Source organism: Bactrocera dorsalis, chromosome 2 (assembly GCF_023373825.1).
Source record: "Bactrocera dorsalis isolate Fly_Bdor chromosome 2, ASM2337382v1, whole genome shotgun sequence".
NCBI classification, from domain to species: domain Eukaryota; kingdom Metazoa; phylum Arthropoda; class Insecta; order Diptera; family Tephritidae; genus Bactrocera; species Bactrocera dorsalis.
In genome coordinates, this window is record NC_064304.1 from 82,845,878 (window position 1) to 82,871,144 (window position 25,267).

The 25,267-nt window shown below is 34.0% G+C and overlaps 1 protein-coding gene across 1 annotated transcript; it reads right to left on the bottom strand.

Moving 5' to 3' along the window:
* Positions 1–585: 585 nt before the first annotated feature.
* LOC105226547 (protein takeout) lies at positions 586–5,995 on the bottom strand. Its single transcript, XM_011205466.4, has 4 exons — positions 5,372–5,995; positions 4,961–5,198; positions 1,357–1,602; positions 586–1,287 (listed from the first exon to the last, which is right to left on the bottom strand). The coding sequence occupies exons 1-4, from the start codon at positions 5,454–5,456 to the stop codon at positions 1,089–1,091; spliced, it is 768 nt and encodes a 255-aa protein (XP_011203768.1). The 5' UTR covers positions 5,457–5,995; the 3' UTR covers positions 586–1,088.
* Between the last annotated feature and the right edge of the window lie 19,272 nt (positions 5,996–25,267).

Sequence of the window (25,267 nt, forward strand, 5' to 3'; positions counted from 1 at the left end):
AAGTGGCTTTAAATTGTGGTCGCAGTGATCTGTGTTTTGCAATTATAATTACATAGAAATAAAAATCACCGTTTTCTTGTATTTGAATATATCAATCATGAATTATGAATACTCAGGTTAAGGTGTTAATCCGCTACATTAATCACGACATGTGCATATAGGAAACTTGTTATCTAAACGTTGACATATCGATTAGTTTTAACTACTACGTATATAATAGCCAAGTATGGTACATGTAATCCTATTAATGTGACAATCGGTTTATAACTGACATAAAAAACCTGTCATGAGTTAAACGGTAACAAGAATATAACTTCACGCATGACTATCGTCGGCTTAAAAATGAAGTTAAAGGCGTGAAAACTTATAAACTTAGATATGAATGTTTACTGTCCAATATTTACTGTTAACCCATGTCTCGTTATCAGTAATGATGCGTTTGATGTATGTTGGAACTTCAACCCCTTTGTTAAGCATCTTTCGTGATCTTTACTGGACATCGTTTTACCAAAAGAGCTTAAGAAAAATGTAAGTATGTATGTAGGTATATGTGCTTCGAAACAATTATTAAATAGATTATAGGAATTATTTTCATTTATATAGTTTATTACGATTTCCGGTTGTGCTTATTAATAATCCTTGCTGACATATATAGACAATATATATGTCTATTAAACATACATATATATAATTTTAATAGCTAACAACAAATCTCAATTTTGTTTTGATCCAATTAATTATTTACTTATAAATTTATAGTTGGTATAAAATTTTAAATAATTTTATATAATTTTAAGCCAAAATCACATAATACATTGTTTAAAGTTATTTTAAGATTAGGAATTCATAACAAATAGAACAACACACAAACAAAATTTTTCGTAAGCCAATTCTAACACGATAAAATTGTTGCTATTTTCTATTGCACCACATACATATAAAACGTTCAAATTCGACAACCACTTAATATGTAAATAAATTAAAATACCCGATTAATAATAAAACCGAAAGTGAAATACAGCATTAGGTTTCCTTCAGACCCATTTACTTATACATATATAGTCAATATGCTAACTCCAAGTGCTCATTTAGTCTTCATACAAATCATCGTAGGCGAAACGCTTGAAGAGTGTCTGCAATATACTCTTCACCACCTCAGCAATGGCCACGTGTACAGAGGGTTGCAGTTCAGTCCAAACCTCATTCCAGTTTTGATTCAAAAACTCATTCAGATTGCTACCGAGTGCTGGATCACCGTTAAACAGATTTGTCAGCTTGATACTCATTCTAAAGGTTAAATATGAACACAAATTATTTGAAGTGCTTATGAAAACCAATTAATATTTTTGCTATTACCTGTTTGGTTCCACCAACACTTTCAGTTTGTCCACGCTAAGGTATGTCTTGCCATCCCTGGGATGAAGTGCTGGCTTGAATTTTACGGAGAATTTGGGGTTGTGCAGCACAATGTCGGCGTCACCGTCACCTTTGATGGGCAAAATCAGTATGCGTCCGTCAGCGACATATTTACCACGCAGCGCGATTTTTGGGAATGAACCGTACATTTCAAATTTACTTGTGGCAGGATCGCGTTCGAAACCACTGTAAAATATGAAGACGTGAAAATAATGAATTCTTGTGAAATAAATATTTAAAAATCTAGAAAATGGAACACAATAAAGCACTGAATACTTAAGTGTAGGTAGTCATGTGTTTTTTCAATCTATGTGCATGTTAACGGTTTGCCTCAAAGGGAAAACGTTTTGATAGTATTTTCGAAGCACTTTGTTTGATATAAACAACCTTCAAGTCTAATTGAGGTTATTAAAAAAAATATATATTTTTTGAAGACCTTTATCTTGATTTTGATCGATCGGCTTAAATGGCAGCTATATACTATTATATTGGGCCACTAATAGCGGACAGTTTAGTGAAAAGAGGAGTTCTGTAGAGAAAATGATGTTCAAAAAAACTCAAATATATGTATATCTAAAAGAAACAGTCGACTCAGTAACTGACATTCAGAATATATTTGGTTTAGGGATGCTCAAATAACTATATGCTGCAGACGATCTTCTATAAGAAGTAGAAATACCAAAGCCGGTGTTGATGAATATTCCACTGAGTTATTTCGAAATGATGGGAAGAAATTGCTAGCAAGTAAAACATGATAACGAAAGCAAGTTCAATCTAAATTGATTTACTTTCAAGAACTGGCTAGACAGTTTTTCCAGTCCGGAAATGTCTATAATTCGCCCGATATTCACCCGCGTCAAAACTTGGATAAGGTCTATGGGTATTTTCAAAGGCTCTATAAGGCCAATGTCTTTAATACAATCTCAGATATTTTTACCTAGGTATAATTTTTATAGTTCTGTTGGCCTACAGGCTTATTCAGTGGGAAGAATATCCCTTAACCACTCGATACTAATAGATACTTTAATCTACTCTGTAAAGTATTAATTTATGATGTATGTAGGGTGATGGAGTAGCGGTGAAGTAGTATCTTCTCTGCGTTCTAGAGATCAAAGAGAGAGGAAGGGTTCTTCAATTATTGTTTTAAAGAGTTACAAGAACAACAAAGAAGCGACTTTTGAGCAAATATGGTTTCTATGAAAATTCATTTTTAGGAAGTAATGAAAACAATCAGGAATAAGAACAATAATGAAGGGAAGAAAAATAAAAAAAATATAAAATAAAAAATAAAAATAAATAAGAGGATATTGATATAACTTATTGAAATAAAGTTTATAAAATACAGTTTTGACTAAAATAATAAACCAAATTAAATTAATATACTTTTATTAATAAGTAAGCTCGTTGTCGCCGTTTGGCCTTGCAAAAATGCGTTCGTCATAGCTCCAGTAGAGCGGAATGACTATTATTACAGTTTTTGTTTTTGTCTCTAAACTTTTCTAAATATATTCGCTCATGCCCATAAAATCAAGTAAAATAAGAAATATAAAGCAAAAAAGGCATAAGATTAAAATAAATTAAATAAAAGTGAATACTTAAAATACATCTGAAATTGTCAAATATGTGTACATAGGTACGTATGTATGTGAGTTGACAAACAGCTAAAAATCAGTTAACAAACAAATCAATGTTAAATAAAACATCACATGAGGTTAATGAACCGCGTGTGGATAAATTCAAAGCGAAGAAGAATTTTGAATAAAAACAATTTATGCAAAAAGATTTTTGCAGTATTATACATATACACGTATATATAATTCAATTAAACAGCAATTAATACGATCTACAAAGTTGGAGAATTCTGGTAGCAATTTTTTATCCACAATTGGAATTCTGAGGGACTTAGGCAAATATGCAAATGTGTAAATATGAATATTTGCAAAAAGGTAGAATATTTTCTGATTTTCTAAATATGCGCCTTAGACTTTGAACCTATGGCAACTAAATAGTGGTTACACTAGTATTCTAACAAACAGCATTAAGAAGATTTCAGAACTTAATGTCAAACTAAGCATGATATGGCATAAATGAGAATTATTATTATTAGTTGTTGTAATCGTATTCTTACATTTCTTATTTACGTAACATTGGGGTGTCTGGTTGATGTAAAATACTTTCGAAAATGTATGGTTCTTATGGCACATTTTTAACTTTTTTGGAAATACTAATAATACAAAATACAAAAGTAACAACATCAACTCGGCTATTTCTTTCCGTGCTCATCTTGGTGATTTAAAACATAAACGACTCCAAAAAAGTTATTTCATTAAGATTATTCAAACAATTACTAACGAAATCAATAATACACTACATAGAGCATTACTTTGAAAGCTGAGCCAGTTTTAACTTCTATGAAATTTTTATCTGAGTAATTTTTTATGTAATGCTTTTACCTCTAGAGTTACATAATTAACGTTTTAGTATAAGCAGACGAAGAGGAAGACCTCCACTCCGTTGGAAGGACCAAGTGGAGAAGGACCTGACTTCGCTTGGAATATCCAATTGGCGCCACTTAGCGAAAAGAAGAAACGACTGGCGCGCTGTTGTTAACTCGGCTATAAGAGCGTAAGCGGTGTCTACGCCATTAAAGAATAAGAATATTAGTATTTATCACAGGTTCAAATAAGGCTGTTCCTACTGTTCGTACTTTTGAAAGATGGCTTAAAAATTAATATCGGAATCCGTAGACTCTAGATAGTTGTAGTGAACTGTTGGAGAAGCACATCTGCAAAACATTGTTGCAAAGCACTGAGCCAATTGAAAACTCCAGGCATAGAAGACATTGTCTCCTATATTTTGTCCTCTCTTCTTCACTGCCGTTACATAATATAGGAACAACTAGGATATGCTTACTTTATGAATTATTTGTGATCAATAGAAATAACATTTTATATTTCTTTAAATTTATTAAAATTGCTTAAGATTGGTAATATATCTTGAGTGATACTCGCTTGGTTAATCAACATATTTCCGGTATAAATGAATGTTGAAATAATTGAAAACGTTTGCTTATGATGATTTCCCATTAGAAACGTATGCGCTTTCTGGGGTGTTTTGGACTAAAAAATGTTTTAAAAATTATTCGCCTCTAGGAGATGGCAGCAAAGTCAGAACATACCCAAGGTGGGATTAGAAACTCGGTAATTTATATGCATAGTTCTGCTGTTTTACTGCCCAAATAGTATTATAAACCCGATTACATTTCATTCTACTTTTCCACCCAGTTATATAATAGTAAAAAAAATCTTTAAAGTAAAGCCAAACGCAAAACTTCGTAATTTGTTTCGAGTTGATATTGAATTGTCTCGAACGTAGTCACGCGGAGTGTGCTGAACAAAGCGGAAGAACACTTTTGGCGCACAAGTACACCGCGCACGAAATTTCAATGAGGCCTCCAAATAAAAAATTTTGACGCCGCTCATACATACAAATTAAGTTTGTACATTAAGAAATTATTGAAAAAAAAATCAAAAAATCAACTCACACAGAACGATCAAACTTGACGGCGGACAATCCCTCAACATGCACATCACGGAAATTCAATTTTAAATTCAGCGAGCCGGTGCGGCCATCCGATATGTCGAAGCGCTTCACAATGAAGGGTTCAATGATTGGAAAGCCTGCCGATGGGTAGCCGGTGCGCGCATACTGATGCACCAAACTCGCCGATGTGCGCGTTATGCAGTCTGTGTCGCCTGCGCGGCAGCGCGGTATGTCAGCGGCTAAAAGTGAAAACAACAAAATACAAACAAACATACATGAGTATAAAGCGAAATGTTGTGGCAAACATAACTGCAATTATAAATCAAATGTGCCGCGGAGGTTTGTGAGAATGTAGTCAATGCCGCAGAAAATAAAAACAAAATACATATATAGCTGGTTAAAGGGAACGTACGAAAATTGCTGCTGGCCGCCGAGATGAGCAACAGGCAGTTGCTGATGACGGTCGCAAGGACCAAACATTGTTGCGCAGCGCACATTTTTATTTATTTATGAATTTTTTGACAATCGGTTGCTATGTGCCGCCTGACAACAAACGCTCGTGTTACTGATTTGATTTGCGCACAAAATAAGTTGAGTGGAATCACTTATCTGCTGCGCGCACTCGATTGAGGTAGACGCGGCGTACAAAATAAAAGACTTTAGCGACGAACTTGCTGATTTATTATAGGCGCGTTTGTATGTAAGGAAGCGATCCTATGTGTATTTTTGGCTGAACTCGCTACGCGACCGTTTTTATCGTAAACTGCTCGTTGAAAAGAACAAAAATTTATTTTTCCTTGCTTATTTTGGATTTCCTATAAACGAAAAATTGCAATGCCTAACGGCCACTGTATTGTTGGTACAATTAATTTTTCAAATTTAGTTAACTCATCAATAGCCACTGCGTTAAATTGACGTTACGTAGCGGCTTTACGCGGCACGGTCGCGCACTCGTGTTGTGTTCAGCAAATATTGGCGTTGGAATAAGTTTTTGCGAACTCTTGGCCGAGTTCAATGCTAAACTGTAAAACAGTTCTGGACAAACGCAGGCATTTATAATCTTTTTTTGGTGGCTCCGCGCGGCCACAAAGCCTTTGCGCTTTTGTTTCATTACTGCTTGTACGCTAGTGTGTGTGTGCGCATAAGTATGTGTGTATTTTTAGACTCGCTGTTATTATTGTTGTAGTTCTTAACGTTCGGTTGTGGTATTTACTTTTAAGTCACCTATTCAACGATTCTACGACGCCAATAGCAATTTGCAAGCGCTGGCTATAAGCACTCACAAGCAAGCTTACACAAACACTCAGACATGTGAATATAGTTACATACATATATACAGTTAATATCTGCCGAGTTATTTGTTTGTGTGCGTAAAATTGTTCATCCAAATGACTAAACGGACAGTTTGCCTATACTCCCATACATTCTGTCCGTCCGTACGTCTATCCAGCGCGTTGACGCCACTGGTAGACGTCAGCTGTATGCGCGGCGTTGCTGGGGCGCGCGCTCGTCTTCGCAACACTATCCATGTTCAAAATCATAAATAATTAGTATTATTAACAGGTCTAGAAACGCACAAAAAATTCTATAAATTTTTAATTGGCTCCTATCAAGTTTTTGTTTTCACTAGAGTGTGTTTTGCTCTTTTGTTTCGTCATCGTCGAAATAGTCTTACATATGGCAACAACAAACTACATACATACACACTTTCTTAGTAACTTCAGCGTCCATACCAAAGTATTTAGCAGGAGTGTGCGAGTAATGCTGATTTTAGCGCAGAGATATTTCTGACGGTACACATATGTGTGTGCGTGTGTTTGTCTGCTATTATTGGCCTTAAGCTGCTGCTCCTACCAATGCTATTATTTCGCCCCTTCAGCTCCACAACTACTCATTACGCTCCACTTGCGCGCGTATATTTTGTAATGCGATTATATTCCTTTAGCGAAATGACTTGTAGAAAATGGCAAGAAGAAACGTCTGAAAAAGAAAAGAATAACGCTTTGTCTGCTAAAGAGTTTTATGGACTTTGTTCTTTTAATATTTGCTTTTTTGCTCTTCCAGATAAAATTCCTTTCCATTTCAAGGTCAAATTAATTAATTTTGAGTACAATTTTAACCCAGATTATTAGCAGCGATATACGAGTGTACCGACGATATAAAGCGGAGATTTATTACCCTGTTCTAAATTATTCCGCGAATATGAGATCTGATAAAGAACAACTCACCAAAGTCCAGATTTTTACCTGTATTTTTCAGATTGTTCAGGAGGCTGTTATTATACATAACTGGGTATGTTGTGTGCGCGACAATCGCTCAACGGATCGCGAGTTCAAATTTAATCTGCTTGCTGCGGTTTAATTTAATACTCATTCTGTACAGCAGATTAATATAATATTATTATTAATGTTTACTAATTAAAAATGTACGTAAATACGTTAAGTATATTTTGACATATTTTGACTTGCTACCAAACCTTAATGAAAGCGCGGAATCCTACATTTAAAAAATTCATCTCACATATTTTTCTAGACGTCCCATGACTGATATTAAGATTTCCGTGCTTCCTTTTGACTTTCTGCTACATATTATATTTCGGTTAATAATCTCCTTCCGTCTCACTACAATTTCCAAAATTATATAAAAATGTATAAATTTTTTTATGGAGATAATTTAACTTGGTACTCAAATTCGCTCCTAAATTTTAATAGTTTGCATAGGAAATTTTCCATTATAAACACAAACCTTTTCCAAACTTCAACATCTGGAGCAGTTATAACTTTGATGTAATCTGTATCTTTCAATAATTGACGTATTTAAATCGTCATTCGTCATCAAATATTCCACCTTTCAACTTTTCCATACTATGTTCGGAAATTTTTTACATATACCATTAAAATATTATGCTTTGTTGGGATAAATGTTTCACCCTCTTACTAACATCCATTGCTAGACTGCACCGACATTGTCTTCCTGTTACATAAATAAATAAATACATTTTTCGAATATTTGGAAAGACCTGATAGTGGGGATCACGTTATGTTCGTATGCAAGACGAAGTCTGCGCACCTTCATCTTAAAATGACTGGCAAATTAAATTTTTATTACCAACAAGCCGAAATTCATCAAAATATTAGATACTTATGTATACAATTATTTAAAAAAAAAAGAGTAGAGCACATTCAATATTTTCATGAATAGGGTCGTAATGTGGACACTTGAAAGCATCAAGATTTGCTGAGATATCTGGGGCTAATTGACCGATGTCTTGTTAATAAGTTAATTTTGCAAGGTACTGTGAAATAAAGGAATAAGAATATTTGGAAATTATAAATTAATTATAATTGTGTATGTGTTATATAGGATCCGGTTTAACTTCTTATATTTCTCATTAGAAGCAATTGTGTGATTCTGATGTCTATATTATAGAATGATCTTAGTATTTTCTTCTTAGGCCTACAGCAGCTTACTGCTGGAAAGATATACAATATGCAAAATGCGGTTTCGACTAGAATTATCTCATCCTTACCTACAATAAGGAGATGAAAACGAAATTACCATTTTCTAATATAAGTAAATGAATACATATATTGTATACTTTGTAAACCACTAAATAAATGTAAATCTCTCACATTTCTCATCTTTCAAGTGCGAGTAAATACGATTTATTCCCTTAATCAAATGTCACTTTTACTAATTAAATCCACATGTCAAACAATCTGTAAGTGTAGGTGAATTAATTAGAGAAATTAACACTTGCAAATGAAAAAAAATTGCAGGGGATTATAAAGCAGCATGGAGAACGTCAAAACGAGAAAGTGGCATTATAATTTTGCGTGAAAAGCAAATTGCAATCAAGTGAAATATTTTAAGCCTTTTACTAAGAAAAGCAGAATTAATGGAAGTTCTATAATATCATAATTCATGTCTGAAATCTTATAATTGAGATTTTATTGAAATTAATTTTTATTAGTAAGAGGTTTGTAGCAATAAGTTTGCAACTCTATTACAATAACTCTTATTATACTCTCGTAACATGTTGCTACAGAGTATAAAAGTTTTGTTAACCTAACGGTTGTTTGTGTCACCTAAACCTACGAGAAAAGTTCAAATTCGAGGGAGTGTCTGTACGTCCGTCCGTCTATTCAAGCTGTAACTTGAGTAAAAATTGAAATATCTTGATGAAATTTGGTACATACATATGTTCCCCGGCATCCAAGGGAGATTGGAATTGCAGATAAGACCACTGCCATTCAACGAAATTCTTTAAGATGTCAACTGAGCACTCAAAAAAGATATAAAGCTGCGATTTGCTACAGGGAATCGTAGTAGCAAGGACCACCTGTAGGCTGAAATTTTTTAAAATTGGCTCTCCTAAACTGTTCAATGAACATATCGTCCAAACCATTAAAACTAAATTGACCAACCTTGCTGAAAGGGAGGTTCTTAGCCCCTCTTCATATGTATATCGTGAATATGGGTAAAAACAAAATGTAACCACGTACGCTCCCAGTATAACGGTTATGTCGAAAACTACTAAAAGTGTGATATCATACTAATAATTGCGCCACATGCCTTAATTTCACAACCAAGATGAAAGGCAAGGGCTTAATAGGAATCGGTGCAAACATGAGACAATGCACGTGACCCGCATTCTTTTAAGTGAATTGCTATAGGTATATTCGGAAATACTTGATCAATTTCATTCAAATTTGATGTGTGATGTTACCCAATCATACCTTTCGTAAAAAATATAATATCGTAACAATAATCGAAATCTGTTAACAACCATGCTTACTTCCCAGATAACTCGACTATAACTTTTCAAGAACCCAGCACCAAATATGCGGGGGTTTAATGAATTATCAATTTCAACTCGACCTTTTTAAAAAAAAAGGTTCAACTGCAGGATCTAACCTACCTTGTGTTGAAACAGGGAGACCGAAACCATTGTTACAACCGAAACCATTGCAAGATAAGTCAGTATCACTTTCTCCAAACAATTTTGGGTAGAGTAGGCATACTTGAAGAACTAAACACGTTGTAAGTCATGATAAGACCCGCCCTAATACGTACATACACATATGATACAAAAACATGAACATTTATAATCTCTGAGGCAAGAATTTTTTGAGTGTTAAAACTTCCGAAAATTAATCAACGTATTGCAATTTTTTTTTTGCTTTTTCCACAATGTGGTTTTTGTAGAAAAGGACAGAATAAATCCGTTAAAATGAATTAATGGTATTTTTTTCCAAAAAAGTTACACTAGCAACAGTCGATTGATTAAATAATAATAATAGTGAGTGGGTTACTTACATACTATGAGATTAAGGCAGATGAGTATTAAAAACAACTAATTCACAAAAATTTGTAAATATTGTTCCTAACTAATATAAGTAATTTAATAGAAATACAAAGTTCATCTGATACTGTTTTTAGCTAATAAACTAATTATTCACATAACCTCCTAGATTCCTATAATAGAAAAAAAATAATCAAATCAATTCCAACGGATTAATACCATTTAGTATAGGGAATGGGCGTTAAAGTTAGAAGATTTCTATAAAAATTTTGTAAGTATAATTATCATTATATCTACTGGTATATCATGATTTTGTCCAACAAGAGCTGGGTATTTTTCCAATCTTAAATCACAAAAAATGGTCGCTGTAAAGTAATCGCCGAGTCTATAAAATAAAACAAACAATGTATTTAAAATTTGAAAGATCACTAGAAAACCCCTCGATTGCACTTATTAAAAAAAAATTAAATTTATCAATAGTTTTATTGAAACAACATGAAACTTTATAGCTTGCTTGTTAGCATTGGAGTTATAGTACCCCCCACAGGTAAAGGTAGTAACTATGCTTATAACTTTACATGAAAACGTAACTGGTTTAACACGTTCCCTGTCCAATGTATTTATCACATGTGATACAAAATTATTTTCTTGTACCATGTGTACAGCGTCCATGTATCATATATGATACATATGTATGATATATGATATCCCTGTCCCCATACAAAAATTAATTTTTAATTTTAATTCATATATGATACATAGAGCGTATGCAATTCAACTTCGTAGTGACACGTTCGTGTATCATAGCTGATACAAATTTTTTTTTACCGTTATATCGCTGTCAAGATGTGTGGGATAGTTCAAAAATACATCGATAACCTCTAAAAACGCCTACAGCAATATAATTTCAAAAATAAGTGTTGCACGTGTACAGTTAAAAATTAATTTTTGTATGGGGACAGGGAACGTGTTAACTTAGTTTAGTTCTTACTAGCCATGTTGTTTGATATAGCTTCGGTGGAAACGAAGTTAACATTTTTCTCGTTTTGACTAATTTCTTCACTTTGACTCAAATGCTTAAACAAAATAATAAAGCGCTAAAACGGAACTATTGAGTGGCACGGTTTGTCAACATTACGAAATTTGTGTTTAATAGTGCGTTCCGCCATATTATTATTTCTCTGTTATTGTAATTATGTGCTATTTATAAGGAAACTTTGAATAGCTGCTGACCGGACATCTACAATTAAACACTTATTGTTGTTTAGATTAAGGTATATATATATACATATGTACATATGTTGTCCCCTGTAGGAGCTGAATCTCTCTCTCTGAATTTACTTAGTATATTTTTATATTGTTTTTGATCGCTTTTTCTTGCTTTTTCTTTGACAATGGTCCTATTATGGTTATAGTATACAACAGATACTGTTATAATAAAGTACTCAATATCTGTTAATGGAAAAAATTATGAATTTTCTATTTGGCATTTTACACAAAATTATAATAATAATTATAAGCTCTGTCTTCATTTCTTAATATCTTCCCAATTTCAAAAAAATATAATAATACTATGTTAAGCCTATCTTTTTTCTAATTGAATAATTAATACTTCGATACGCATAGGATTTGTTTTCAGTGTAATTTGAGTTGCAAAAACTATGATGATATACCGAATGTAGAATCCCTTTCTTGACTTAAAAATTATTCCAATTTACATATACACGCAGAATAACTAATTATTACTAAATACTGATTAAATAGTTATTAATAATTACTTAAAAATATTTCATCACACATATTCGTTTTTTTTCTTCTAGTATTGCTAATATTCTAATATTACGTATTAATCCCAATGTCTAAAATATTTCCTACAGGGTCTACGCGATGTGCACATAAACACGAATGAATATTTAATTTAATGTATACGCACTACCGGCGATCAATCAATCATTGCAATTTGCAAATGCTCAACAATTGACAAGCTGAAATGCGTCTGCCGGTGAAGTGGTTTTGCCAATTTTGTGCTGCTTTTTTAACTGTTTGTATCAACAACGGAAATGTTGTTTGGCTAATTCTGAACACAATATACATATGTAGGTGCCAGTTTTTTTATTAAATAATCACTAATGAAACTGACCAAGCAAATATTAAGCCATTATATACAGAGTGAGTCATAATTATGAATTTAAAAGAATATTATTGATGTAGGCAAGATCAATTAGGTAGTCTAGACCGATTACACTTAACAAATTTAGAATGTGGTTTATTAATTAAAACTGATTTAAACGATACAAAGAAACGGTTTATGTAATATTAAAATTAATTTAGTTTTATCTTGCCGCACGTACACTTCTTATTCGTTTTTTCGCGTCTTACTCGTCTTGCTGGTACTCTTCTTCTTCTTCTTCTGACTTTTCTGTGCTGCCATATCGTTTCATTCCCACATTGATGCCATATTAATAATATATTAAGGTAGCAGTAAAAATGTATTTTTCAGAGTTTCAACTTTAGAGTAATGCTATTTTAAAAAATTAATGAGGTAACACTTCTCAAGGTTGCTAAATGGGAGTGAAAGCATAACACCAGGAGATGGCGAACCCGATTCCCCAATCGGCCGACGACGGCCAAGCTATTCAATCACGGCAGTAAAGAACTTATAAGGAGCATGCATCAGCTTCTTTGTAGAACAAGGTCGGATGAAAGCATGCCCGGCGATTGGAATTTGCTCTGCCCAATCACCAAAAGGGAGACCCCATATTTGCGCCAACTACTGTGAGATAAGTCTTCTCAACATTGCATATAAGGTTGTATCGAGGGTATTGTGTGAAAGATTCAAGCCCACCGTCAGCAAACTGATTGGACCTTATCAGTGTGACTTCAAGCCTGGAAAATCAACAACTAACTAGATATTCACCATGCACTAAGTCATGGAAAAGACCCATGATCGACTCACACCAGTTCTTCGGATTTGAAAGCTGCTTTTGATAGCACACAAAGGCACTGCCTTTATGCCGCGATGTCCGAATTTGGTATCCCCGTAAAACTAATAAGGCTGTATAAACTGACGTTGAGCAATACCAAAAGCTTCGTCAGGACGGGAAGAACCTCCCGAGTCGTTTCGTGCGACTTCTTCAATCTACTCTTGGAGAAAATAATTCGAGTTGCAGAACTGAATAGAGAAGGTACTATCTTCTATAATTCGATGATATTAATATCATTGGCCCTAACAACAGCGCCGTTTATTCTACTTTTTTCAGACTTGAAAAGGAAGCGATGCGAATGGCCCTGGTAGTGGACGAGGGCAAGACGAAATATCTCCTGTCATCAAACAAACAGTCGTCGCACTCGCGACTAGACTCCCATGTCACTGTTGACAGTCATAACTTCAAAGGCGTATTTTTTCATCTATCTTGGAACCAGTATTAACAGTATCAACAATGTTACCCTCGATATCTATCGCCGAATAACTCTTGCCATTCAGAAATAAAGTCCTCTCTTGACAAACAAAAACCAAACTCTATAAGTCACTCATTATTCCCGCCCTGCTATACGTTGCAGAGGCATGGACGATGACAACATCTGTTGAGTCGACGTTACGTGTTTTTGAGAGAACCGTTCTGCGGTCCTTTGCGCTTTGCCAACGGTGATTATCGCAGCCACTACGCTGGCTAGGTCATGTCATCCGAATGGACCAAAACGCTCCAGCTCTGAAAGTATTCGACGCAGTATCCGCCGGGGGAAGCAGAGGAAGAGGAAGACCTCCACTCTGTTGGAAAGACCAGGTGGAGAAGGATCTGGCTACACTTGGAATCTTCAATGGGCGCCACTCAGCGAAAAGGAAGAACGACTGGCGCGCTGTAGTCTACGACAATAAAGAAAAATAATGTTGAAATTCAATTGAGCAAACATGATGCATTTTTTTTGCATTGCATTACAATCTAAATTTTATGTAGTATAATATAAAATGTATGATTTTACGATGCGTTATGACAAGTTGAGAGTACTATCACCCTGTATAAATAGTTAAGAAGATTAGTTAAAATGACAAAACAAAGAATTGCAAAGCACGATGACGTTTACTTATTTTGTGCGACATATTAGCTTTTTTTGATACTAATACATATTTACACATACATAAATAATTATGCTTGTATATAGTGTGTATATATTTATCTTGGGTCTAGTAATATATCAGAATGTATGCAAAAGCTAAACTAGCCAGCGTCACTATATGAAATAAACAGACAGTTTCACCTTGAAGACAGAGCACCTGACACATCGGCCGATCGCTCGTCAGTAGCACGTTTTTGCGTTGTTTTCACCGGTCTAAGTGTGTAGTTGGAACTAGAACTTGTCAATGATGATACAACCTTTGGTTCTCCGTAGACTTCTTTTCAAGTTGTATTGGCAAGACAATAATAAATTCCATATACATATGTACATACATTGTCATAGTTAGACTAGACTGTCAAGTTTTTTGTTTTCTTTTTTTGTTCAATCGAATGACGATATTTGCTAGAAAACAAGCAATCTGTATATATTTATGCTTTTATGAGTCCACACTGCTTAGTTCTGGAATGTTCTACATTCGTTTAAGATGACATGATATAAAGAAACAAGAAATTTGGTGAACAGCCATTATCTGCATAATTCTTTATACATGAATGTATGTATGCAAATTACTTATCTATTTAAATATGTTTAACGTTTAAGTATCATGATTCAGCAGTTTTTTGCCAAAACTATAAATTGCTCCGGTTTGTAGACTGAGTTATTTAGTAGTTTTTACGGGTTTCGGGTTGCAAGATATTTACTATGAAAACAACTAACTTTAACAACATTTGGTCACTTCGGGATCAGTTCTTTTGAAAACATTCAGAACATTTCGAAAAGAACCTATTTTTGGAACTGTAACTTTTTTTTTATTAAATATTAAAAACGATAAAAGCTTTTTATTACCTATTTGGCCTCTATTATACTATTTTGAAAGCGACAAGAATCAGTTCAACCACTAAAGAATTTCAAAACTACTTATTTGCGATATTTACAAAAGTAATCGGAATATTGCGCCGACGTTAAGTCACTCAGAATCGATTATCTGTTCCGAGCTACTTGTATATAACAATATAGTTGTTTCTTATAGTTTTCGTCTCTCGTTTGAGGAATCCAACGCTGTTTCAATCAAAATCACATATAGTATAGTTTTTTTTATAATTTTGAACACCCATCTGCGGATTAAGACAAACCTCCAAGATCAGCTGACATAAAAAGTACTCCACAAAGTACTTTAGTACTTTTACCCTAAAATTGAGTTAAATATCAAACTTCATAGACAAGTCATTTGATAACAGCCTCGTCGGTTTGATTAAAAGTAAAAATTGAATAAGTACGGAAAGGCTGAATTCAAACGGAAACGAAACAACAGCCAAACACTCTCTCCGAATCATATTAATTTTGTTTTAACAAAAATTGTATTTAAAATGTAGAATCCGGAAATCAACATAAACTATTTAACGAAGTATAAATTCATCTCATGGTAAGGCGAAATTATTTAAATTCATTTTCATATCTGGTTTATTATTGGAATGAAAAGTTTGCATGAGATTTAGTAAAATTTCGCTAAAGTTCACTTAAAAACTATTCGTTCAAAATTTTAAGGACACAATTCTTATAATATATAATAATGTGGATATATATATTTACAACCTGAAGGAAGCGTCGGAGACCCTATAAAGTATATACATATATAAATGATCAGTATGTTGAGCTGAGTCGATTTAGCCATGTCCGTCTGTCTGTGTGTCCGTGTGTGTATATTCAAGGTCTGTCGCAAAAGAAACAGAACTTTTTAAATATAACTGTTTCTGGTGGCGGCACCTATTGGTGGGTATATGAAATAAAAAGTTTGATCTCTTGACAATTGGATAACTACAATCGATGTTATCGATCAAAAAGTGACAGCAGCTTTTGGTCATCGGTCGTAAAAAGCATTTTAAACAAAGAGCAAATATTAAATTTTGTTTTAAACTTGGGAAAACGTTTACTGAAACATTTCAAATGATGAAAAAATTTTATAGTGATCAATGCCTGTCCCGTAGTGCATGAGTGGTTTAAGCGATTCCAAGAAGGTCGTGAGGACCTCTGTGACGATCTGCCATCACCGAAAAAAAGTCGTCTTCAGAAGTCAAAAATAAAGACAATGCTGATTTGTTTTTACGATTCCGAGGGTATTGTACACCGACAGTTCGTCCCACCTGGCCAAACGATTAATGCTGTGTTTTACCTTGGTGTTATGAAGCGTCTTTTGTAACGCATTCGTCGTGCTCGACCACAATACCGTGAGGCAAGGTCCTGGCGCCTGTTGCACGATAATGCGCCGTGTCATCGGTCGACGTTTGTCACTGATTTTTTGACAAAAAACTCCATATTAACCATTAATCACTCACCCTACTCACCTAATCTGGCACCCTGTGATTTCTACCTATTTGGAAAACTTCATTTGCCCATGAAAGGACACTGGTTTCAGGACACTTCAGCTAGCCAAAAGGCGACGACCGATATTTTTAAGAGCATTCCGAAAAATGTCCTTAAACACTCATTTGAAATGCTAATTGACCGGGCTAAACGCTGTATCGAAGCACAAGGAAACTGCTTTGAATAAAAAAATATATCTTTAGAAAAATATTAATTTTTTGTTGTTTTTTTTAACAGTCCTGTTTCTTTTGCGACAGACCTTGTATGAACTAGACCCTCAGTTTTTAAGATATCATATTGAAATTTTGCAAACGTCATATAGCTGTCATACAAACTGAACGATCGGAATCAAGTTCTTGTATGGAAAACTTTCACATTTGACAAGATATATTCACGAAATTTGGTATAGATTATTTTCTAAGGCAACTATGTAATCTCCGAAGAAATTGTTCAGATCGGATTGCTATAGCTATAGCTTTCATACAAACTGAACACATAGTTACTAACAGAAATGCAGCTGTGAAGGGTATATTAGCTTCGGTGCAGCCGAAGTTACGTTCTTTCTTTTTTTTCATAACGGTGCGTATTTGTGACTAGAATGAACGAAAACGGATGAAAACTCGTCCTAGTACTTCCCTGGTTTTAATCCTTGAAAGTTGCAATGAAATGTTCGGCTATACCCGAACTTAGCTCTTCCTTACTTGTTTATTATAAACAAACAACATATAAACAACGATATTAGTCAACTAATTAAAATGTCAAAAATGTTTCCTTACCAAAATTTGCCAGCGATTACTAAGCGGTTAGCTGCTTAAAATATTTTTTGTATATAATTACATTGTTTGTATTTATTATTAGTAGCTGCCTCATAGTGGTGTGAAAAGTCATAAACGCTACTTGTCAATTGCCCTTGCGTTTGCGCTATCAATTTGCGCTTAATAAAGCCCGTGAACAACCGAAAAATGTGGGTATAACATTATACACATGCATGTGCGTACACACATCTATAAGAATTTTTGTTTTTTGTTATTCGTACAGGAATTCGTTATTATGGGTAGTGTGTGTTTTTTATGTTCTACCTGTTGGCTGTCTCTAAACGAATCTTGTGTGGTCCGATGGGCGACTGCGCAAATTATTGAAATACGTCGTTTGCTACATCATCGTTTGGGAAAAGTAAAAGTTTTGTTTATTTACATTTATTAGAACACACACAGATATACATACTTGTACATTAAAAGTAAGCATAACTGAATAGTTTTTTTGGGATGAACAAATTTGTTGCTTATTTGTATAGAAGCACTAGTTAGGCTTTTGATGATGTCTCAGCGTGAATGAAGAATTTACATTTCGGCGAAAATTTTTTAATCAAGCTTATACTATGTTCAGACCGAAAATTTTAAAGATTAGATTACATTTAAGCATTTCATAATCCAACAGTGTTCTCACTGCCGTTAGAAAGATCAAAAAACAGCTGTTATTGTCATTCATGAATTCACATCGCTTAATATTTATCAAAAGAAAAGATTGTCATATAGTATTTTGAAATAAAAGCCGTCTTTTTTTAATATTTTCCATATAATAGAAATAATGGATGCATTTTTTCATTTGCTTGGTCGATTTTCAGGTGAAATTAGATTCATTGCTTTAAAAAAAAATTGTTTGTTTACATTTTTTTCCCTTTGTAGTGTCTAAATCAGCTGTGATAATGTAACAGTTTTCCAGTGCTGACTAGTATTTTTCCAGTGCTGACAAGTAGATTGCGCAAAATCAGAGTCGCACGGACAGATTTAGCGTGGATCAGTTTCAAATCATTTCAATGAAGTGATTTGGAACTGTCATTTTTGTATGCCGAAATCTTGATAAATTTTTAAGATTAGTGGGATAATCCATTCAACAGCCGAAATCGTGTGATTAAGTGTCGGTCTGAACATAGTATTACAAAACTCATTAATCATCAATAACTCATTAAAATTTACTAAAAATTTATGTAAATGTATAATAATATCTTACATAAACATTACCATATATAAATATGTTAAATATTAATTGCTTACTAAAAATATTCTTCTCTTTTGTTTATAATTTTTTTGAAAGCTGAATTTTAATGAAAAATCAAAAATCTACTTTTTTCTTCACTGGTATCAATTTGTCGTGTTCCTATAGCTTAGTCTAGTATTTTTTAGGGAATTTTTTTTTTGGAAAATCTGTTCCATATTTATTGTTTAAAATTTTCCACAATCTACCCAGTGGCGTAGTTAGGTACTTGATGCAGGTTTGGCTAATAAAACGAAATAGAGAAGTTTTTAGGGTTTATTGTGTATATAAAGGTCAGACTTAACAACTGACTAATTAATAATTATATTTTAAATTTTTTCCTAGCTTTAGTTTTTGCAAAAATATAAATGACTTCGTTTAAATCCAGGCTCGATGCGGTTTTATTTTCAATTGCTTTTAGCGATAAATGTCAGGGACTAGTTTGGCCCATATTATTTCAAAATAATTTTTTATAATTTTTAATTTGCTAAATAACCTTTCAGCTGCTGCAGAAATGTCAGGAGTTGTAAAGAATAATAACATTGCTGTAAAAACTTCCATTATACATGTGTATATTTTGTTCATTATTTCCTTACATAATTGGTGAACAGTCCATGCTTGAGTTAGCTGAGGTAAAACTAGGTGGTAAATATTCATAAAGGAAAGTGAAAAACTAGGGCCTATTATATCTGAATACTTCTGAATAATTTTGGTGTCAGAAAATCAATTTTATATTTTTTCTCGGTGATTAACTGCTAATTCATCAACATGTCTTTTAACTTTTTTTCTTGAAAGTGGGAATTTATGCCATATTTTCTTGCAGTTTCACTGGCTTTGCACTTAACTAATTCGAAATCATTTCTATAAATTTGCAACTTTGTCTGGTCTTTGCCAAAACTTTAATCGTCTCGCTCAAATGGATGTCGAATTTTTGTAAACTTTTTGGATGCATAATTGATGTTGTTCAATATACTGTGCATGAATTCGGAAAGCAAACTCCAAATTAAGCATATTTGACAATCTAGTCGAATTTTATTTTTTAGATTGGTGTCGGATTCGCCAATGAATTTTCGGATTCGAGGGCCCTTGACGCCTTTGAATCTACCTTTTTTTATTTATTATTCCGGTTTTCTCGCCGGAACTGCATTCTTAATAATCCTCCATAGATTCTCTATGGGTTAAAGTCCCAGCTTTAGGCAGACCTCACGAAACACTTTGCTCTGGATCGTTAACCTGTGAAAAATCCAATCCAGTCATAAAACATTGGCGTAGTTTCCATTTCAATGTTCTGTTAATGTCTCTGTAAATACTGCCAGTAATTTTGCTTCATCATGTACAAGTGGTCCTACGCCGAATGTTGTAAAGCACCCCCATACCATCACTGCAGATCCACCATTTTTTACAGTGCTAGTGATCTCTCGCAAACGGTAGACTCCATCTGATGTTCTTCTTTCATGTGTAATTCACCTATCTAGGTAGTTTTCCCGCAATCTAAGACGGACTACAAATGCTACTCGTATTCGTACAAGTACATACACCTAGCTTATGCTGCATTTGGACATTAATTTCACCTGGCGTTTAAAAAGGATCCACCCGATTCATCTTCACTATTTGTCTATTGCCATTGCATATTGTATTTCTCTATTTTTAACCGTTATAATTTTCAATGGTCTTATGTTTTCTGAAATATTGTAAAGTATTCTTAACCCTTGAAGGAGAGAGCCATGTTCAAATGTCATTGAACATGCTTACTTATCAGCAAAGCCGAAATTCTACTAAATATAAATATCTATTTATATATTAACATACATACATACATACATATATACATAAACATATTCATGCCTTTATGTACATGCAATGTGCATCAAATAATAAGAAAAATGCATGGGTAAGGACAAGTCATAAAGTTACAGATCAGATAACATTAAAGACACACACACATATGTACATGTATTAGATTGTACACTTGAAAACAACCCCATGTCAAGCAGCAATAAACAATATGCTGCAATACATACAAACATATACACATACTCATATAGTTAGTTATTTAAGATAGTTTTAAAAATTGTATATAAGCAATGAAAATATCAAAATAAAACTAGAATGAAAGATTTCTCACTCGATATAAGACGTTTCATTTCCCCCCACCAGTGTCAAGGAAAGACAAATCTTTGTTGAGTTTAAACAAGCCATGAGTAAAAGTTCACGAAAGTGAGGAAAGTTCTCTGAGCGCCTTTCACTTGGGGAGAAGTGCCATGGATGGGACAAGTACTGAGACGAATAGGCTCTTGTGGCATTTACTACAGTGGCCATATAAGGAGCGCAAATTGTAATATACGGAAAACACGTCTCTAGTGTTTTAGACGTGCGTACTCTCCGAGGTCCTTACATCGACTCGGACCACCATCATGTTGCAGCCAAGATACGCACTTTGGCTCTGTGCAGCAAAAAACGCCCGTCAACAAACATAAGGAAGGATCGACAACGGGAAGCTTGTATCGCAAATAGTGATGAGCGATATTTCACTACCGGTGATTTTTTCACTGTGATTGAAATTGCGATCGCAATTCGAAACTGTGATCGCAGTTCGAACCTGTGAATTACGATCACAATAGCAAATAGCAGAAAAGTAACAACTTTATTCAGGGTATTGTATATATCGTATATGCTATTTTTCGTCATAGCGGTTTGAAGTTTTAAGTGTAACGTTCTTATATAAAGCATTTTGTGATGAAAACAAGAATTGTAACTAATTAATTTCAGAAAAAATGATGGAATAAAAAAATTACGGGTTTTTAATATTTTCCCAAAGATTAGGAAACTCGCGTTAATTATTTGGTCTTGAAAATATTAAAAGCGGGTATTCTAAACAAACAAATTATCAACCACACTAATGGTAATTCCTTCTAAGAAATGTGTGAAACCACCATACCAACATACATACAAATGAACTATGCAATACGCTCTAAGTGTCAGGTAGCCGAACCGCTCCAACATTTGCGAAAATGTAGTGAAAAGAAAGGCGGAAAACCTACGTAAGTAGTAAGTGGAACAGACCCGGACTTTTATTCGGCCAAACAGTGTCAAATTGGCAGAATCTGCCGCTACAACAACAACAACGACGTTTGAACGTCGACTTAGTTGCGATCGCAATAGCAATATAAAATCACAGTGATTTAAAAATAGCAATCACTGAAATCACAGATATCGAAAAATCACAATATCGCTCATCTCTAATCGCAAAGACATCCGAACGATTTTCTACTCGACTTGCACTTCTGCTCTCTGAGAGCACTCATCAGCAACTTGGTATAAGGGAACTGTGAGACGGCATTAAAGCTCCTTACGTAACACTGCAAACGAAACCATTAATTTTCGGAAAATGCGAAAGAACAGCTGGTACGATGAGGAGTGCCGTGTCGTAGCGGAGAGAAAACAAACTGCCTACTTCACAACGTTACAATCGATCACAACACGCGCGGGATGGGATAGATACAGAGAGTTGAAGAGGAAAATGAGACGCATGCTCGAAAATTCTACAAAAATATGCGGCGACTAACAGACGGTTTCCAGATCGGACCATACTCTTGTGGATATATACAAATGCAAAGCTACTTCGATGGCTTTATATTTTGAATTTATAATTTTGTCTTGCAGAAGCTTACTTATGTGAGTGTATAATCACAACACAAAAAAATTCAAGTAATTTGATGAAGACGTCAAACGAATCATTGAAATTGAATTAAGCAATAATTTATATTTATATAGTATAAACATTTAAATGTAAGCTATCAGAAGCAATCAGTCTACTTGTATAATTTCAGTTTAGTTTATTTGTAGAACAGTCGTCATTAGGTTGTAGTCATTATTAAATCAAGATAAATACGCAGCACTTATAAAAAAATTTTGTTGACGTCTGTAATTTTTAATAGAATTCTATTGTTTTATTTTAAATAGTCTTTTGTATGAATTAACTTATTTCTAGTTTTGTGTAACTAGTTATCAATTATACTTATGTATGTATTATGGTTTGGCGTCATTTAAACCAAATTTGTGCAAACCTAATTAATTAAACCGAGTTTGTTGTGTCAACAAGTTTGCTACCTCACAGAAATGCAAATTTGGATTAGTTAACACTTGGGACCCAAATGCTTGAATAAAAAATTGGAATGAGTACTTTTTTGATATCATGGAACACATATTGTACAATATTCAACATTTTGAGGCTCGAATTTCGATCGTTTTTGGGCAAATAGTTCTTGAAATTGGAAACGTGGCGTTTTCAACGCGGTTCTTACCCTTGCGATCATTACATAAAGAAAACATTACGAATTTTTTATTTGGACAAATATAATAATTGACAATGAGAGATAAATAAATTGAAAAATTAATTCTCTATTTCACATCCATTATCCCTGAAATTGGAGCTTGTGATCTCGGCGACACTTGATTTCAACAAAATGCGCCACTTCCCACACATCGCATCAATCAATGGAATTATTGAGAGCAAACTTCGGTGAGCAGATAATTTCACGATTTAGTCCGGTCTATTGGCCACCAAGATCGTATGTATCACACCATTATACCTTTTCCTGTGGGGATTTGTAAAGTCTAAAATCAAGCAAATAACCCCGCTTCAATTCAGGCCTTGTAGCAAAACATCACTCGTCTTATTCGCTAGTTACCAGTTGAAATGCTCGAACGAGTCATCGAAAATTGGACTCAATGGATGGACAATCTGAGACGTAGCTGCTGCCAAATTTGAAAAAGATAATCTTCAAAAAATAAATGTCAAAGAATGTTCTTTCGAATGATAATAAACGTTTTCTATTAAACTTAAAGTTTCTGAGTGTTATCCTTAAAAATATGTAACCTTAAAATAGATCACCCTTTATATATTTACACTTAACGGTTTGCAAAAAATTAATAAGCAACTTATTCAGAATATCAGTATATTTATATAACTGGAACAGCGCGGAGAAAACAAACTCAGAAACAAGAAAAACGTTAATTTCGGCTGTACCGAAGCTAATATACCCTTCAAAGGTGCATTTTTTTACTAACTATGTGTTCAGTTTGTATGGAAGGATCTAAACCATTTTTTTGGAGATTATGTTATTACCTTAAGCAGTAATCTACACCAAATTTCGTGGAGATACCACGTCAAATGGGAAAATTTTCCATACTAGCCCTTGATTCAGATCGTTCGGTTTGTATAGCAGCTATATGCTATAGTAAGCTAATCTGAACAATTTATTCGTATATTACATTATTATCTTAGAAAATAACCTTTGACAACTTTTGTGAAGATACATTGTCAAATGTGAAAGTTTTCCATACAAGAACTTGATTCCGATCGTTCAGTTTGTATGACAGCTATATGTATAGTGGGCTGATATCGACAGTTCTGACAAATGAGCAGCTTCTTGAAGAAAAAATTACGTTTGCAATATTTCAAAACGATATCTTAAAAACTGAGGGACTAGTTCATATATATACAGACAGATAGACAGACCGACAGACGGACATGGCTAAATCGACTCAGCTCAACATACTGATCATTTATATACATATATATTTTATAGGGTCTCCGACGCTTTCTTCTGGGTGTTACAAACTTCGTGACAAACTTAATATACCCTATTCAGGGTATAAAAATACTAGTTACATGGGCTGAAGGTCCTTGTTCTAAAATAAAATATTAATATGTTGGTCATAGCGTATTACTCTTAAATAGAATACTGGCATGACATCTTTTCACTTCGTTCATAAGTTATTGGTCTAAATGTTATGCTAGCCATTGCTGCTATTTTTAATTATATTGGAATTATCAAGTTACTCATAACTATATAAGCATATACAAAATAAACTTTCGTTATTTTACTTATTGTGAATAATGTGCAAATTACAAATGCGTCTGCTTACTCACCTTACGAAATTACATCAACAAAAATGCTTGGTATATTATCAGGCACTCAACACATTGGCCATATGAATGCCTATAAATATACCTCAGTTTTACTGCCTTCATTTAAAAATTTGAACAACGTAGTGAACGTAATAAAGCGCGTAAAAATACCGTATACAAACATGCTTTCACGGTTACATGTACACACTTACAGCTTGTTTATAATAAAAGTAGCGTGAGCCCATAGAGCATGCGCTTATTCAATGTTCCCTACATTTTGAACGAGGAAATAAATGGAAAAAGAGCAATTTCGGTCGTTGACTTGATTTTTGTATTTGGAATGGAAATAGCGCAGGGAAAACGCAGGTTCGATGATTGATTTTAGCTGGTCGCACTTTGAATTTTGATTAGTCACGCCGGAAGCATAACTGTGAAGCTACTTCCTGGCAGTGCGGAGCTTCTACGTCATTTCTGACCTCGGCGAAACGTGGATACATTGGTACACTTCAGAATTGAAGGAACAGTCGAAACATTGGATACCATTAGCGATTCTGTTTTCTGGAATGCGGAAGATATAA